The following is a 19,443-nucleotide window of genomic DNA, read 5'->3' on the forward strand; positions in this document are numbered from 1 at the left end:
CTTAATGTATGTCCCATCTTGGTGAGGACCCGTGGGGCGATTGCTCTAGTGCAGTGGTTCCCAACTTTTTTCAATGTAGGGACCACCTTGGTGTTTGGATTTTTCCCACGGACCAGCATTTTTTCACAACAGCATTTTGAAACTACTTTTTATGTGTATATGTATAAGTACATGTAGAAAGTAGTTATATAATTCCTGGGCTTGAATCTTTGCTACCAGGTCAACAAGCAATGTTGTTATTTTGCGCTGATGACAAAGTTCACATTCTGAATGCTTTGTAGATAAATGGTGTCTCAATTTTGCAAGTTTAAGAGTTGTGTTTGACAAAACCTCCCGACAAATAATGCACTGGGGCTTGGGTCAGCCTTGGATCCAATAAATGTAAATAGTGCTTGTCCCCGCAACCATTACCTTGTGTAGCAAATTAATCTATCAATTTCTAACAACTTATTGCATTCACTGTCACCAACTTCGCACATAGAAAAAACACATCAGAATATGAAGATGAGGTAGGTGGGAAGCAATTTGAAAAATGTAAAAACGATTGGAGAGTATACAGGATGTTACCTAATACTTCTGGTGATGTGTAAATTAAACGGGATTGGTGGCACACGGTCGATAGGATTTATAGCATTTTGATTAAATATGACAGCATCAGGAACAGACTGTACACATTATTTCCAGAAGTAGTTTTAAGAGAATTTCCTTTTGGCATACAGTCTTGTAAAATATTATACCTGGTGGAATAAACCCATATAATAACATGGAGCTAAAATCGATCGTTCACACTACAGCACAGTTCACAAGTCAAGTTACAAATACAGCTTCTCTGTTTCACACAACTTCTGTTACTATGCAGCTAACCTCTCCAAAAATATATGGAAATAATAGAAATATTCATGTATCCCGGGCAACTGGAGCACATATTTTATGACCATTCATTTTTTTTCCAGAAAAATGAGCACAGATTAAAGAACCATGCTTTAGCGTCACCACCTTCTTACCTTCACCCTGCTACAGTCTTTGTCACATTTACAGTATTTATGTGCATACATTGTATGTGCTGTAGGTCCTAGTGATTATGTTACCAATAGCTCTGTATTCACAGACATAGAATGGTGACATACTTACTATTTATAACAGATAGTGTTTAAATTGAGAACTGCTATGCTGTCTTGTATGATAGCTGACAATGTACACACATTTTTTTCTTTTGTTCTTCCAGCAACGATTTTGTCACCTCGTACTTTGTGGCCTTCAGCAATGACAGCACCACATGGACTGTGATCCACGATGGCTACGCAGAGTGGGTAAGTAGGGTGTAAAAGCCAGATTAGATTTCTCAGGGGTCCCTGAATGACTCACCTGGCTCAGGCATGACCTAGGGATTCCACAGGGAGAGTAGCAGTGGCTCAGCGGGTTAGAGAGACTAAAAGGTCTTCAGCATGCTATAGGAGACCCTACTGGCCAGAGCTTTTGTACTGATTTACTGCAGGGGGAAGCATGACTGGACAGTCTAAACAGTGAAAAACTAGAGTAAAATAATAAAATAAAATTACATTCATAAATCCATTATTACACAGTACAGTATATCTATCTGTAAAAGGGTAGTTTTGGGGTATTCACTGGGCAAGGACAGACAGTAAATTGGCATTGCCACGCTGGCACGCAGATTTATTCACATTTACACAATTTAAATTCCAGTGCAGTGGTAGGTGGCAGCCACTAGGGTACCAGACAGTGAAAAGAATGTCCTAAAACAAAACACATTAAAAAACCACAGCTAAAAAAAATAAAAGTTGGCAAAGATCGGGCCGTGCACTATCTAATTGGGGATCTGTATCTGGATCCACACACACGTCCTGGTTCACTTACCTGCCAATCTCAGCTCTGGTGATCCCGGGTATACACATGGCCATACCAGTTATTATTATTATTTGTTTATTTAGCAGAAGCCTTTATCCAAGGCGACTTACAGAGACTAGGGTGTGTGAACTATGCATCAGCTGCAGAGTCACTTATAATTACATCTCACCCGAAAGACGGAGCATAAGGAGGTTAAGTGACTTGCTCAGGGTCACACAATGAGTCAGTGGCTGAGGTGGGATTTGAACCGGGGACCTCCTGGTTACAAGCCCTTTTCTTTAACCACTGGACCACACAGTTCCGATGATCTTAGGGTTCAGACTGGGCGACACCGTCACTGATCCCTCTCTTGAGCCGAATGCTGATCCTTCAGCCAGACCTGGATGCACACAGCAGACGCATGGAAGCGATTTGGAGGCGAGCGAGTGTTCAGCGTAGCCCCTCCCTTTATGGTCGGGTGCGCCTCAAGAAACGCCCCTCCAGCCAATCAGGGACTGCCAATCAATCAAACCTTGACTGAGCCCCCTGTCAATCAATTGGCTGTCAGTGCATCTCCACTGAACACCCAAGTTGCACGGCAGGAAGTGACAATAATGAATAAACGTAAATTTAATACACAAAACCAAACAAAGCATTAATCCCCTGTGCAGGGCTTCTGCCCTGCCACCATCCATCACAGCCAATACTGTGACCCAATCCTTAAGGGGTTACTAGAGACCTAGACTGACAGAAAGGCATAAGTCCAGGTTTGTTTATAGATGTCTCTTTCTCTCTTGTCCCTGGGAAGTTGTTTTTCGGGAATGTAGATAAGGACACGCCTGTGATCTCAGAATTCGTTGAGCCAGTGGTGGCTCGGTACATCCGAATCCTTCCTCAGAGCTGGAACGGGAGCCTGTGCATGCGCCTGGAGGTCCTGGGCTGCCCGGTGTACTGTAAGTGCTTCTATACCCAGGGAGAGGAAGAAGGGGTAATAGACTGGTACAGCAAAGTGTAATAAAGGATAGGGCAAGGATGGTAAAGCTTAAGTAAGCATTGTAAGGGATGATAAAGTGTACTGAAAAATATGGCAAACCAGAGTAAATTCATAGTTTACCAATCACTGTGGTAAACTTTTATAAGGGCGTTTAATAGGCTACCAGACAAGTTAATTTGTTATTATATCTTCTGTTGTATAATAAATGTCTTCTCGTGCCATTTGGGTGAGAGTATTGTGTGGAACTATTTTACAATAATATATTATATTTTAAATCACAAAAGTTTGCTATAAATCACAAACATTTTTAACTTTGAAAATCTGCTCTCAGGAGGACACCTTTACGATGGTTACGGAATTGTGTAGTAATTATATAAAAAAGCAATGATTCTATGAAGCTGATAGTCAAGGTAATATACTGCTGGTGTAATATGTTTGCAAGGATTTTCCTGTCAGTGAAATGATCATATTTGCAGGTGTATTTAGAGTTTACTGCCTGAAACTTTGCATTGCTTTACATTCAAATTTGTTTTATTATTTCAGCCCCAAACAGCTACCAGTACAGGCAGAATGAAGTAACTTCATTGGACGACTTGGACTTCCGGCATCACAACTATAAAGAGATGAGACAGGTAGATGAAACTGTTTACCAATTCAGACACACTTTTGATTCCTTAAGTTAATGATCAGAGTTGCTTGTTACTAATTTAATATATTCTCAATGTAAATAAATCATGAATAGAATTGAAATATGTTTAAGGAATAGAAATGAAAAGGAGAAAACAAACAAAAACTAAAAAGGTAAAAAATATAAAAACAGCAAGCTAAATATATGTTATAGTCGTATCAAAAATGGAGATCTCATAGTAAAGGCACTATTGGATGGAGTGCAGGGAGAGTCCTATGAATGTGGTTCGAATCACGCTTGAGTTGCTGATCTTGGCTGGGGGGCCCACAGGGAGCTCTGCATTGGGGTAAGGAGAGCACTACTGGGGGTAGTTCATCTCATTAGACCCCTACTGATCAGGCTGCTGGTGAGGACAGGCAGATTCAGTAGATATTAGTGAAGAAAAATAATCAATCGAAGTACAGATATTTCAATGCTTCAGTGTCACAAGTCAGTCATGCAGCAATGGGTTACTGGAAAGGCAAGTCAGGAGTTTTTGTAAGGAAATAAATGGCACACAGTTTAAAATATATATATATATATATATATATATATATATATATATATATATATATATATATATTTTAGCTCAAAGAGCCAGCTGCCCAATATATATTGTGATAGGGTGGTCAAGATGGTGTAAATTATTACAATGTCCACAACTACAGTACATCAGCTGCTGGCAATATTTATTTTTAACGTTTAAGGCAACACAAAATCTTCACTACCACCCAGTGGCAGACTTTAAACTGTCTGTGTGGAAATGTCTCACCGCCAGTCTGACACCATTACCTCCACCAGCGTATCCTTACCTACAAGGGGAGTTACGTAAGATTCTGGTGTACCATACCTTTATTTCATTAATTCTACAAAGACCACTATAAGACTCTTTTTGACCAAACACCAATTCTTTGTGTTCCAACTATTGACTGCAAAACCTCTTCACTCACTCTCCCCTGTGCAAACTCACTCTGCCCCTTTCAAAGATAGCCACCTTTCAGATCCGGGTCACAGTTCAATGATACAGAGTTCTCTTTCTCTTCCGTGATAAGTCTATATCCTTTCCCACATCTCTATCTGAAGTGGTCACTCCAATAAATATTTTTTTCAAAAATAACATGACCCAGCAGTGTGGAGTAGTGGTTAGGGGTCTGGACTCTTGACCGGAGGGTTGTGGGTTCAATTCCAGGTGGGGGGCACTGCTGCTGTACCCTTAGGCAAGGTACTTTACCTAGATTGCTCCAGTAAAAACCCAACTGTATAAATGGGTAATTGTATGTAAAAAATAATGTTGTATCTTGTAACAATTGTAAGTTGCCCTGGATAAGGGCGTCTGCTAAGAAATAAATAATAATAATGACCCATTACTTATATCTCCCAATCTATCACACTATATATATTGTAACCCAGTGGCTAGAAGGGTAAGTTGGAATCAGAATAAAAGCGCTTGGAAGCTGAAAGTGGTCTTCAAAGCAGGACTGGCAGTTTATTACTAACAGGTTTGAAATAAACAAGAAAACAAAAAAAAAAAACCACAGCACCTCACAGGGCAGTAAAGAAAAGGCCTAGCTCTCCACAGAGCACTAACTAAACACAGGCTTTCCTAAACTACGGTTGGAACGGATAAGCCGCTTATCCAACAAACAAAAAAACAGTTACCAAACCGTAACTAAACACAGGGTTAATTTCTGTAGTAAGGGATTATATTCCTTTTCACAGACCATTGAAAATTAACTTGCCTTTAGTCTTCCACATTCTCTCACTCGCGATCACCGAGCACTGACAAAGAGACAGCTTATATCTCTGCCTGATTTAGCTTAATTGGAGACAGCTTGACTTCAGCTGCTCCTAATAATCAGCTAGTTAAGCATGAGAGAGAACTGGCTCCTGATCCCCTAGTGGACATTCTGCACATAACCCTTTTCTTTAAAAGGTTTTAAGATCAGGAGCTTTCTGGGAACAGTGCCCTCTTCATTCTCAAGCTGATAGATCTATTTTCCAACACAATACCACACACACACACACATATATATATATATATATATATATATATATATATATATATATATATATATATATATATATATTATATCAAGATGTAGTATAACAAATAAACAAGAACTTGAATCCCCAGATGCTTCTTTTTTAAAGTCGACTGATTCCTTCATGACGAAAAGTGCAGCATTTGAAACATTGTGAAAGGCATTTGCCAGCGTTTAATATAATGTGTGCATCTTTCATATAGGAAAATGTCAGAACTACAAAGGGTTGGTTATACATGTTAGATTCACTGGAATTGTTTGGTTAGCTCCTTGTACTTCACATGTGTTGCAGCAGTGGGTTGATGTTCAAATCTGGCATTTCACGTGCTGGGTAAAATAAATGTTCCACCCCGTCTCTTTGAATTTGTCCCCAAGATGATGAAGGTGATCAATGAGGAGTGCCCCTCCATCACACGCATCTACAACATCGGCAAGAGCTCCCAGGGGCTGAAGCTGTACGCCATGGAGATCTCAGACAACCCTGGAGAACACGAGACAGGTACCGACAGGACCACAGGCTGAGCCCTGTACCAGCTCAGGCATCATTACTTAACTTAACTGAGTTACCCTCACTGTCTCCTGAGTTGTGCCTCTGACAAAATCTCTTTCATTGCTTTGATATGTGTTTATGATTGATATGTATTATTCCTCCCTGACAGGCGAGCCGGAGTTCCGGTACACAGCCGGTCTCCATGGCAATGAGGTGCTGGGGCGGGAGCTGCTGCTCTTGCTAATGCAGTTCATGTGTAAGGAATACAATGACGACAACCCGCGAGTGCGCCGTCTAGTGGAGGAAACGCGCATCCACTTGGTACCCTCCTTCAACCCTGACGCCTACGAGCTTGCCTATGAGATGGTCTGTAGCCTTTCAGCTTTATCTAAGATAGTAGCTTGTAATTTGATTACAACATATGTGTGACAATTATTCAGAGATAGCAAAATATTTAGTGAGCAAGTAATCTGAGTGAAATTATCTGGTAATAAACGCACCACCCCCAGTTTTACAGCTTTCTAAGAAAAAGTAGAACACTGGGGACTATTATACTTATGAGATGAATATTATTAAGATATTTTGAATATTTTTAAGAGGAGACGATTATCAATTCAGAGATACCAAGGTACAGTATTTGGTAAGTAAAGGCACCAAGTGAGGAAAATAGGCACCACTTATCTTGCTGTACATCACTTGTTGTTTACATACTTTGTGTCAGTATTGTATATCCCCAGAATCTGATACTTAACTTATGATACATAATGTAACTATCACGTTTCATGACAATTGGATAAGTGGTTCTCTAGATATATGCAATATTGTGTGAAGCGTGACCTATGTAATGACTGCCTCCACAATATCCTCTTTGCAGGGTACAGTTAAGGGGAGGAAAACACAAACTACAGAACAAATTCCCACTGTCAGCTCCCTGGTAGTTTATTTTACTTCCTGTTTTCAGGGGTCCGAGCTGGGTAACTGGGCACTGGGCCACTGGACAGAGGAAGGCTATGACATCTTTGAGAACTTCCCCGATCTTAACACCATCCTGTGGGGCGCGGAGGAAAGGGGGTGGGTCCCCCGCATTGTGCCCAATCACCACATCCCTATCCCAGACAACTTCCTATCAGAGAACGCCTCGGTGAGTCAGACTGCCAATGGGAACGGTAGGGGTCTAAAAGGAACCAACCCTCGCCACCTATTTGTTATACTCTTTGACAGAAAATCCACCTTGCTTTACTTTTTTGTGTATATATATATATATATATATATATATATATATATATATATATATATATATATATATATATATATACACACACACATTAAGGTCCGAATTAAAATAAGTCACTTACCATTATTATTGTGTGTTATCCCACCAAAAAAGCATGTTTTATCTATAAAAGCTGTTTACAATCGGTGTTATCAGGGCCTGCTGTGTCACCCAGCTCCCTCATGAGTTACTGCAGTGCCAAGGTAGTTAAAACAAGCAGTTCCAAGCAGTGTAATGGATGATACTAAAGAAAAAAGCATCAGCACTTCTGAGATTCAATTGCGTTTTTTCCACACCGAGTCTGTAAACATAGAAGCATTTTGGAACAAGCCATGTGGTTTTACTGATATGATAATTCCAGCCTTGCCTCTGGAAAAACAGGGTGCAGCTGGAGCTAATAACCTGAACTGATTTACAAAGAAAAATGTCTTACTCTGATTCATGCTATAAAAATCCTCATGAACATTCGCCTATATTAAAAATCATATTTAAAGAAACAAGAGATTTACATTTGAATTGGTGGTACTAAATGATTAGGTATCCTCAGAACAGCAATTGTTAAAGGGTAAGTATTGTTGCTTTTTAAGACTAATTATAAAATGTACGACATATAACTTTGTAATCGCAAATAAAATCCCTGAAGAGCGTGCTGCCTACTGGTTCCAGCTCTCCTCATGTTCTGACTGTTGTGCTGTCGGTACCCTGCGCCAAAACTAGAAAGCGCCTTATAGAAGTCAGCGAACAGATTTTTAATTTACTATTCTTAAAACTTATATGGAGGATTGAACTGCGACCAAACCAACTTCTCACGAATTCTGCTGTGACTATGGCTGTTAATAATCCAAGTGTGTTCTGCTGTGACTATGGCTGTTAATAATCCCAATGTATTCTGACCAGTTTGATGGGATTATGTGCCCTGGCAGGTTGCCGTGGAGACGCGAGCCATCATTTCTTGGATGGAAAAGACCCCGTTCGTGCTGGGGGCGAATATCCACGGGGGAGAGCAACTGGTGACCTACCCCTTCAACATGGTGCGTCCGTCTGTAGGCTCACCGGGGTCTCGACGCGAGAGGCAGCACGATGAGGAGGAGGAGGAGGGGGGGCAGTACGAGAACCTCTCGCTCCGGGAGACTCCGGACGACTCAGTATTCCGCTGGCTGGCCATCTCCTTCGCCTCCTCCCACCTAACCATGACCGAGACCTACCGAGGGGCCTGCCACACGGACGACCTCACAGGGGGGCTGGGCATCCTCAACGGGGGAGCCTGGAAACCCACCATCGGCAGTAAGTAGTGGTGCAATCGACAACCTAACTTCATAATCGATTGTCACATACGCATTTAAATCGACAATAATCGATGCATCAACAACTTTTTTTTTCAAAATCAAGAACAAATATTAAGATTTTTCTCAGAAGATAACTGCTGTGCTTAATAGTTAAATGGCAAAGCACAACTTACATTCAAATTAGAACACTTGAGTCAAAGAAAAAAAATCTGAAGGATTTGACTTCAGTTAAAAGAAAGTGTGCATCAGCACCATGTGTCCCTTTAAGACTTTGTTATACTACTACTATAATAATAATAATAATAATAATAATAATAATAATAATTACAAAAATCTATATTACATTTGAAATATGTTTATTAATTAACATTACTGTTAACATTGTGTCAAAGTATTTACCCTCTACACAAAATCCAATAAATTGCCAAAGCGATTGCCATCGCTTTTCCGTCCTCCGTTTCCTTTTCCCTAAAAATTACCAATCATCCTGTCCGATTTTTCCATTTTATAAATAAAATAATTCTATAGCTTTAATTTTTAAAACCGGGAAAATGTAAATAAAATATTTTCAGGGGGCTTCCGAGTGGCGCATCTGGTAAAGGCACTCCGCCCAGAGCGCAGAATGTGCCCTATAGCTTGGAGATTGGCAGTTCGAATCCAGGCTAGGCCACTGTTCCCAGGGGGCAGCGCGCAATTGGCCAGGCACTGCTCAGATGGGGAGGGTTTAGGTCGGCTGGGGAGTCCTTGGCTCACCACACACAAGCGACCCCTGTGTGCAATTCCAACGTTGTATTATTATTATTATTATTATTATTATTATTTGTTTATTTAGCAGACGCCTTTATCCAAGGCGACTTACAGAGACTAGGGTATGTGAACTATGCATCAGATGCAGAGTCACTTACAATTACGTCTCACCCGAAAGAAAGAGCACAAGGAGGTTAAGTGACTTGCTCAGGGTCACACAATGAGACAGTGGCTGAGGTGGGATTTGAACTGGGGACCTCGTGTTTAAAAGCCCTTTTCTTTAACTACTGGACCACACAGCCTCCTCCTCACTGTAGTTCTGCAATGGCTTCACGGCGGGCTTGCAGTGCGAAAAAAAGCGGGTGGCTGACGGCACATGTTTCGGAGGATGCGAGTGCTCATATTCGTCTCGTCTGAGTTAGTGCGGGGGTTGCAGCGGTGCGCTGGGTTGAATAATTGGGCATTCCAAATTGGGAGATAATTGGGGGTAAAATAATTGCCAATTCCAAATAAAAAAAAATAAAAAAACCTTTTTTTAACTGAAGCAATCCAGAAGCAAAAAAAGGTTTGTATCCCAGCAATGCGCTAACGTTAGCTACCTACCGTACTAGCACTAGCACATCATTAATGTTTAATGCAAACTGGCAATGGGAGACTTCAAACTGGGCTCAAATTGTATGCACCGATTCAACACTATGTAATCGAAGTGGCAGGAAATTGAAGTACGGATGACTAATACCGATGCATCAAATCATTTTTGCATCCCCTGCCGCTCACTCATCAAACTGCAGGGAAGATGTGGTAAAACCATAAGAAACTAAGTCAAGTAGACAAACTGTTCAGCTCGTGCCTCCTTCAGGTGTTAATTTACTTGACTCAGTTTATTTTAGTTTTACTACAAAAGCTGTGGTCTTGCTTTCCTTTAATTTAGAGTGGTAAACCAACATTTTAAAATTCTTCATTTAATTTGGGCAAAACCCACACAGGCAACCTATTTTATATCCCTTGTCCTTTTTAAAATGTTGGTTAGCATTCAAAACTTTTACCCTCTAAGTTTAAATAACGAATTTACTGTACCATGACAAGACTGTTAAAAGTACAAGGTAGTCACCTGGTGGCAGTGCTGTATCTTTCTGTACTTCATACAATGTTATCAAGGTTTAATCACAATTTGTTTAACATTTTAAACCCAAAGCAAAACTTCTGTTACTGTGGATAACTGGTTTCGTATTGCTAACCCTAATATGTGAATTTTAATGCCATGCTATTTTTACTGTAAAACCTTAATTAACAGAACTTGAATTTGACCTCTTGTTCTCAGAACAACCCCCTGGTACAGTCATGTCTTGTGCAATGCTTTGAGAGAAAATGTGCCAACCAGTCCTCTCTTTATGTTATTAAATCAGTAATATTAAAAGAAACGTTTCAAAATAAAGTGTCTTCAGCCTGAGAAACACTACATATTGGGCTAAAAATTCTCGGTTATTAACTTAAAATCCTCTTTTTTTTTCTCAAAAGAAAGACAATTACAGTTCCCAAATGAATAAACTACTGAAAACCGTTTACATGTACATGTATTACATGTTTCAGTTGTTTATCTCTGTTTTTTCTTTCCGTAAAAAAAAATGGAGCCAATGACAATTTGGTAAACAGCTATGTATAGAATTAGTTCAGTGCATTATATTGAAAGTAACTGGAGTTGGATTGTAATTACAGTCTTGATGGAGGTTTCTTGACAGTTGTAAACACATTGGTTTTACAAACAGCTCTAATTATTTTGGATAATAGACTGTGGTCACTGAGAATGCCAGTTACTTGAAGGTTAATACATGTTTAAAGCAATTCTATTTGAAGAGTTTGAAAGTGTTACTGAACAAGCTGTAGGGTTTAAAACACAACACATTACTTTCCCTAGCTGTGCCGGAGTGAGCAAGTATGGCAGATGAACCAATCAAAATGTTGAACTTTGGGAGAGGAGTTCTGATTTAACTGCTTGGATTTTAGCAGCCAGTGTTTTTAATTAAGGCGACATTTTTACGGGACGCTGTGAAACAAAAATAACTGTAAAAACTGAGTTATGACCAGTGATGTTAATAAAAATATCAAAACAATTGCAATTATGTTGAAAAAGATATTGCAAGAATATGTACAACAAAGCAGAAGGCTGGGGAAAGTGATGCACTGTGCTTTAAACCCGACAGTCTGTTCAGCAGCACTTTCATTCGTGCTTTTCTTTGAATGTAGGTATGAATGACTTCAGCTATCTGCACACCAACTGCTTTGAACTGTCCATCTTTGTGGGCTGTGACAAGTTCCCTCACGAGAGCGAGCTGCCGCAGGAATGGGAGAACAACCGGGAGGCACTCCTGATGTTCATGGAGCAGGTAACCAGGCGGAGATTCTCTGCCTCCTTTAGGGCTCCCAAACTCAGTCATGTCATAACAATAGGCATCCTGACTGAGGGCATACAGATGCCCTTTGGAAAAGACTGTCCTACTAAGTGTGAGTCTAGGGGGGCAACAATGCTGACATTACAGCTATCCAAGGCAGGTAACTAGACCTGGAGAGTAGTTCCTGAACTCTTACAGCTGGTTTCAGAACCCGATTAGCACAAATCCTGGACTATCCAATGTGGTAAACTGGGATATGTGACCCCAGCTGATAAGATAAAGCACCTTAACAAAAATACTCAAGATTCGAGCAATTGCAAAAGAACAACTCAGAAAGATTGTCATGAAAGGGTTATGGAACAGTAAAACAACAACAAAAAGTTAGGCTAGTACCATAACCCTGGTTCCCTGAAATATAAATGTAACCATTAACGTATGGGTATTTATCTCATAAATACCCTGTAACCTGAATAGATATAACAAAGACTGCTCGTCATAATTCTTCCTTCAAGACTGCTGCAATCATGGATGCAGCGACCTTGAAGGTTAATGGTTACATTTCTATTTCAGGGAACCAGGGCTATTATTATTATTATTATTTATTTATTTATTTCTTAGCAGATGCCCTTATCCAGGGTGACTTACAGTTAAATATCACATTACAAAGTGTCACATTACAGATAACAGCAGTTACAGAATACAATAATATCAGTAGTAAGTAAGAGCAAGTTCAAATGAGAGAAAATAAAAATGACAGTAAATAATTGCGTTTGAGAGTGATTACGACTAAGAGCAGTTAAACTTACAAATATTTGGATATAAGTTGGCTTGCTATTATTCGATTTGTATTTTTTTGCCAAAATCGATGATTAACATCAACGTTTATTTTAGAAAGAATTAACTGTTTTTTTCGATCTTTATGTTAAAAAAAGCTTAAAAGTCTCATTTAGCGAACCCCCTTTATCATATTCAACATGCAACAAAACTAACTTGCACTTATTATTCAGAGTCTGAGCTCCCCCTCTCCTGCTTCAGCACAGCTGGACTCAGAGTCACTGGAAGGCAAGGCAGACGGGCCCGCTTTGTCATTGCACCTCATTTTCAAATCAAACTAATAACTGTCACCGTATACCTATAGCAAAAGCTTACCTACACCTTAATCTGCTAATTTCAAAGTAGGCGCTTTGAATGACAGGTGCTGTAGCTGGCAAATGAAAGTGCACAGTCAGTGCAGGTCTTGATGATTGACAGTCATTTAAATGAATGAGAGCATTCTAGCGCTGTTTCAGTCAACGAGATGTGTCAGAACAGGGTGAAATGACGGTGACAGTGAAACCACAGTACTAACGACGCCCAGCCATTCAGAGTGGAACGGAGACGGGACAGACAGCAAGTATAAAAACTACACAAACTAGAGAGGATTTCTAAATGATTATTTTTGGTAATAAAAAATAGCGACTGGTTTTACAGACGTTTATCCTATATACATTTATTTCAGTCAAACTCAAATTTTTTATGAATTCGACGTTTAACAAGCTTTACTGATTAATATCGGAAAGTAGCAAGCCTGGTTGAGAGTAAATTCCATTAAGAGCAAGTACAATAAGTGGATAAGAATGATTTTAATTAAGAACAATTACAAAAAAAAATGTCAATATGGTTAATATCAAGTACAAGATACAGAAAGTATAATTATGATTGAGAGCAGTAGTAGAATACAGCAATGTGTGGAGCAGTTAAGTGCAAATACAAGATGATGCCAGTACTGCTACAGTTAGGTGTCATATAGTCCAGTATAGTTGAGAGTTGTGAGGTTTACAGATGCCGTCTGAACAGGTGTGTCTTCAGGAGGCGCCGAAAGGTGGTCAGGGACTGACCTAACCTAACGTTCCCTATCAAGTACGAAATGTAACCATTAATGCATAGCTGTCGCAAGGCAATATTGCAGACCAACTAGAATGCCACAAGGCTAAGCCAAGGCTACCTTGCATGTTACCATACAGAAACCCCAGAACTAGGGCTAGAAAATTGAGGGAGAACTCACCTCTATGTTTATGCTGTAAGGGTAGACCCTGAAGCCACCCTTAACACTCTCGTTCCAAAGCCAGGGTTTTGAGGATCCACAACATTCTGTCGATAGAATCTTGTAAAAGTATGGGGAGTAGCCCACACCGCTGCACTGCAAATGTCCTTGACAGATGCACCCTGGAACAAAGCCCATGAAGTTGCCATGCCCCTGGTGGAATGGGCAGTGAGCTTTTCTGGAGGAGGAAAGTTGGCTCGCTCATAGGCAGTCTTGACTGTGTCTGTGATCCATTTAGATTCTTCTGCTAAGACAGGGCTTTACCATGGGACCCATAACAGACAAAACATTGTTCAGACTGCCTCCAACTGTGTTCTTTCCACATAATACGCTAGTGCCCGCACAGGGCAGAGCATATGGAGCTGCTCGCTCCCTGTCAGAGGTGGATGGAAGTCCTCCAATTCCACAGTGCCTTGCACAAAATGTCTTCGGCAAAAAAAGCAGGATTGGTACGAAGCGTAACCTTAGTCCTGGCTTCTGCAAAAATTAAGCAGGCTTTCGCAATCAGAAATGCTTGCATCTCACCAACCCGCTAGCGGACGTGATTGCAAGCAAGACAGACGCGTTAAGCGATAAAAATGTCAGCTCAGCTGAATGCAAGGGCTCAATTGGAGGATTCATGCACACAAGCAATACAAATGTACATTACAAATACTATATGGGAGATACTGAAATTGAAGAAGGAGTCTATGAAAAAGATCTAGGAGTTTATGTTGACTCAGAAATGTCTTCATCTAGTGGGGAAGCTATAAAAAATGGCCAACAAAATGCTCGGATATATAGTGAAAAGTGCTGAATTTAAGTCATGTTAAAACTTTACAATGCATTAGTAAGACCTCATCTAGAATATTGTGTTCAGTTCTGGTCACCTCGCTACAAAAAGAATATTGCTGCTCTAGAAAGAGTGCAAAGAAGAGCAACCAGAATTATCCCGGGTTTAAAAGGCATGTCATATGCAGACAGGCTAAAATAATTTAATCTATTCAGTCTTGAACAAAGGAGACTACGCAGCGATCTGATTCAAGCATTTAAAATTCTAAAAGGTATAGACAATGTCGACCCAAGGGACTTTTTCGACCTGAAAAAAGAAACACGGACCAGGGGTCACAAATGGAGAGGCAGGCACTTTTTTACACAGATAATTGTGGGAGTCTGGAACCAACTCCCCAGTAATGTTGTTGAAGCTGACACCCTGGGATCCTTCAAGAAGCTGCTTGATGTGATGCTGGGATCAATAAGCTACTAACAACCACATGAGCAAGATGGGCCGAATGGCCTCCACTAGTTTGTAAACTTTCTTATGTTCTTATGATTCTTACTAATAGCACCCTGGCCCGGTCCTGACTGATTTTCTCCAAACACAGCAGGATCATGGCGAGCTGTTGGAAAGCATATAGCAGCTGCCTCGGCCACTGGTACGCCAAGGCCTCTATCGCCAGCGGGTCCCCGGCTCCTGTTATGGAGAACCAGAGGGGATAATGGGTAGATTCCTGCAAGGCAAAGAGGTCTATCTCTGCTCTCCTGCACCACTGCCAAATAAGGTTCAACACCTCCAGGTGAAGCCTATTTCTCAACTCACAGGAGCTATAGTCTGTGAATGCCTCGTTCACATGCTCTGGACCCAAACAGGCAGCGCACCTTCCTTGTCTTCCATTGGGAGACCGGTCTTGCACAGGTCACAGGAGTAAAAGGCTGGCACAGCAAGCAGCTGCAGCTACTATATTGTACTTACTGTAACAGGTACAGTATACAGTACTTGTAACCACAGAATAAGCTGTCTCAGACAGCGCAAGCAGCAACGCCGCTTATGATTGAAACAGGGCGAGCCAAGATTAAGACCAAGTCCGCTGTTACTGGACCAGGGATGGTACCACTGTTTAAGGCTACTTTTTTAACCGAGATTGAATGTTGATGCACCAAGGTTGAACCGTGTAGAACCGGGACGGGCCTGTGTTGGTTTAGTACTGGTTTGGAGCCTTAGTTCCAGTTTGGTACAATACAGTACCTTATCATGGTGACTTGAACCAGGGTGAACCCCTGTACGGTGCCCAGGTACAGTACGGTATGGTACACATGGCATGGTGCCCATGGTACAGAACCGGTGAGATAACCTCGCTCGCTGTTCGGTACATGTACCGGGTCAGGAACGGGGTAGATCTGTTTACCCACAGTTCCCGTAGAAGCAATATATAGGGGTGCCCGTCTATTAGCTTCAGGCAAACTGACACAGTCCTAATACTGAGGGAAGCCTGCTGTCAGTGCCCTAACAACCTTCTCAATGTTTCTGCAAGCAGAATAGTGTGGCACAAAGATGCTGTGGAGAGATTAATCGTAGTTCTTTTTAAAATGTAACCCGAAGTACACACTGGGCAACGCAAGCCTATCGAGTCCAGCAGTTGCGTTCGTGTTTCTGAAAAAAAAAAAAAAAGAAAAAAACACAGAAGAGAAACAAACTCACACAAAACAGTAATACCATGATTACAGTTCAAACTGTATGACTTTTGTAATAAAAAATTAAACTTAATTTTAAACTTCAAATTGAAGTTAGCAGCCTGAGAGAGAGAACGATGCAGCCATTTTAAGGTTGTTTGATCCCAAGGAAGGGGCGACTGGAGCTGCCGGCTTCACGCGGGGAACTAGGCCGCTGCATGACTGCAAAACAACAGGCGGAGTGCACAATATGTGTAAATAGCAATTACTAAAATCACATAACAATTCGCCTTAACTAGTGTAATTACACAAGCAAAACTATGCAGATGTAAGTAACGTGTTACTTAGCTGTTCGTAGTCTCTCCGGTTTTAAATTACCCGACCCAGGTCTCTTTTTACTACCCGGGTATCGATTATTAATTTGAGAATTTAAAGAAAATGTAGAAAATATGACAATGCAGTTGTAAGCGCGGGTCTCTGCCCAGCATAATAAAGACAACGTTAAAACAAGCTTTGCATTAAGCCTTTTCTTAACTGTCAGGATATCAATGTTTTACAGAAAACAAGAACACAGCGGTGTACACCTCAATAAATAATAATAACTGCGGCGACTAGTCTTCACAACAACTAAATCGGAAAGAAAACAACATAACATCCTGTTGGGTTTATGTCACTGAAAACTCTGTGATCCATTAATAATAATAACCATGTGTCTTCCAGTACGGAATGCTTTATCTACAGTTATTGCACAGATATAGTTTCTTACCCATAAAGATCAAATAAATAGCCTTTATTTATAAAGAAAATAAATAAACAAATAAAGTATTGGTGCATCCCAGAAAACAGAATGAAAATCATAAACATTTTGTAGTAGATTATATAAGAAAAAGCACACACACTCCAAAATGCATAAGGTGCAAAGTACAAAATTAAATCAGTATGAGAAAAACATTACTCACACACTTACGAAATGTTTACCTATTTTGTTTTGGGTTAAATAAAAAATATTTGTGGAGCACATTAAGTGTGTTAGTGCTTCCTCTTTTGAATAGAATATTTCCTTGGCAGAGTTTGCAAATTCCATTTTCTCCTGCTTTGGTAAATAAATTCCACAAAATGCTGTGCTTGGAGGCCATGTTAACAACAACAGCGGAATATGGACAATAGATGTTGCAAAGAATCCCGCAGCATGATCTGCATTTAAGATTAATAACTGTATTCAAACAGATTTTTTTTATTATTATTACTATTTCGATGTTTCCAAGACTGAAAAATGTTACACAAGTCTACAGATCTGAAGGGACTACTATGTGTACTATGTAGTACTTAAATATGTATCGTGCACTTAAAACATAAACATTTTTTTTTTCCGGGTATTTTTCACGGCAGGTACCCAGTTCTGGATTTTCTACTCTTGTCAGCCTCTAATAATAATATTAATATATAGTGTTTTGTACGGCTTTAGGGCTGAATGCCATGTGAGGTTTTAGCTGTTCAGGCACTGAAACCCTGCTTGCTGCTCTCTCGCAGGTCCATCGTGGGATCAAGGGGGTGGTGACTGACCGGGAAGGCAACGCAATTGCTAACGCCACCGTCTCTGTGGATGGAGTCAACCATGATGTTAAAACAGGCAAGGACCTGCACTCCATTAACCCAGACCCCACTGCTGCACCACGACAACAGCCTTTCAACCCTCCAGAGTCCAAATACAAACGTCTTTCAGTTATATTAATGATTAGCCAAGCATTTCTCTCCTTGACTTGGGGCCGGGTTGGGGAGTAACACATTACATGTAACCAGTTTGTGTAATCGGATTACATTGTTCAGTCTCTTGTAACTAATTGTTCCTTTTTCAGGTAGGTAGCAAAATGTGGCAACGGTTTAACTTTTGTGTGAACATCGTTAATAGCGCCATAACGCTGCTCCAAAAGCAACATTGCTTTTTCATTGAATCTGAACCTTTTGTGTTTTAAATTTTGGATAAATGGTATTAAAATGAATGAAGGGCTATTTGAAGATTTAAATAATCTGTGCCACTCTCGTTCTCAGCCACCAACGGAGACTACTGGCGTTTGCTGAACCCGGGTGAGTACCGGGTGACTGTGCGAGCCGAGACCTTCTCCTCCAGCACCAAGGTGTGTGTGGTGGGCTATGAGATCGGTGCCAGCCCCTGCAACTTCGTCCTGGCCAAATCGAACTGGAAACGTATCCATGAGATCATGGCGCTGAACAGCGGGAGACCGATCCGACTGTTGAATGGGAACAGCATCAGGAACGGGAAAGGGAAAGGCAATGGAGTGATAAGGCTGGGTCCCAGAGCCCGTAGGATGCGTTTGCAGCGTCTGCGCATGATGAGATTGCGACGGCTACGCCAGCAAAAACTGCTAGCCAATGCCACCACCACCACCACCCTCCCTCCCACCACCCTGCCACCCACAACCACCACACTCCCTCCCACCACTCTGCCCTTCATCGAAACAACCACGGAGCCGGACTACCCTTTCGCTTATAAAGAGGATGATTATCCGGAACCCACTGAGCAGAATTACCATTTCGAATATAAACAAGAGGATTATCCTGAACCCACTGAGCAGAATTACCATTTCAAATATAAACAAGAGGATTATCCTGAACCCACAGAGCAGAATTATCCTTTTGGGTACAAGGAGGACGATTATTAACAACTTTTTTTAATAACTGTCCGGGCCACTTTAGAGATGGGCATATAAATATTAGGGTCCTGATTTACAGGTGTCTGCTGGTTGCTTGTTACATGATGTGCTGAACCATGTCTGCTGGTTGCTTGTTACATGATGTGCTGAACCGTGTCTGCTGGTTGCTTTGTTACATGATGTGCTGAACCATTCCTTAAGCATGCTTTACAGTATCTCTGGATTGGGGGGGCGGGGCGTACAGTGCAGTGGTTGGAATCCTTCTGTCGTATACACAAACAGAAAATAGACAGATATCTAAACATATAAATGCTATTGTTTCTCTGATCTTGTTTAACAATACTGTATTACAGTAATCCTGGTTCCAGATAGTTTGGATAATTGTTATTTGACTGTAACAAAATACATGGTTTATCTTTTTACAAGAGTGTCTTAAGTTTCTTTCTCATCAACCTCTGCAGCTGTATCTCCCTTTTGCAGGTCAATGGCTTCCCTCACCAGCCTTGAATAGCCTCTGACCGCCC

At 40.9% G+C, this 19,443-nt stretch overlaps 1 protein-coding gene across 3 annotated transcripts in view; it reads left to right on the forward strand.

Annotated features, from left to right (window-relative positions):
- LOC117970911 (inactive carboxypeptidase-like protein X2) overlaps nt 1-19,344 on the forward strand; it is a 70,717-nt gene extending 51,373 nt beyond the window's left edge. For all 3 annotated transcript variants that reach the window (XM_059008758.1, XM_059008761.1, XM_059008759.1), the window contains exons 12-21: nt 1,226-1,310; nt 2,654-2,798; nt 3,383-3,471; nt 5,924-6,047; nt 6,208-6,404; nt 7,000-7,179; nt 8,235-8,595; nt 11,589-11,728; nt 17,778-17,877; nt 18,297-19,344. In XM_059008758.1, the coding sequence (XP_058864741.1) occupies nt 1,226-1,310; nt 2,654-2,798; nt 3,383-3,471; nt 5,924-6,047; nt 6,208-6,404; nt 7,000-7,179; nt 8,235-8,595; nt 11,589-11,728; nt 17,778-17,877; nt 18,297-18,928 (2,053 nt within the window). In that variant the 3' untranslated portion in view covers nt 18,929-19,344. The remainder of the gene's footprint in view (nt 1-1,225; nt 1,311-2,653; nt 2,799-3,382; nt 3,472-5,923; nt 6,048-6,207; nt 6,405-6,999; nt 7,180-8,234; nt 8,596-11,588; nt 11,729-17,777; nt 17,878-18,296) is intronic.
- The last annotated feature ends 99 nt before the right edge of the window (nt 19,345-19,443 follow it).

Source organism: Acipenser ruthenus, chromosome 37, assembly GCF_902713425.1.
Source record: "Acipenser ruthenus chromosome 37, fAciRut3.2 maternal haplotype, whole genome shotgun sequence".
NCBI classification, from domain to species: domain Eukaryota; kingdom Metazoa; phylum Chordata; class Actinopteri; order Acipenseriformes; family Acipenseridae; genus Acipenser; species Acipenser ruthenus.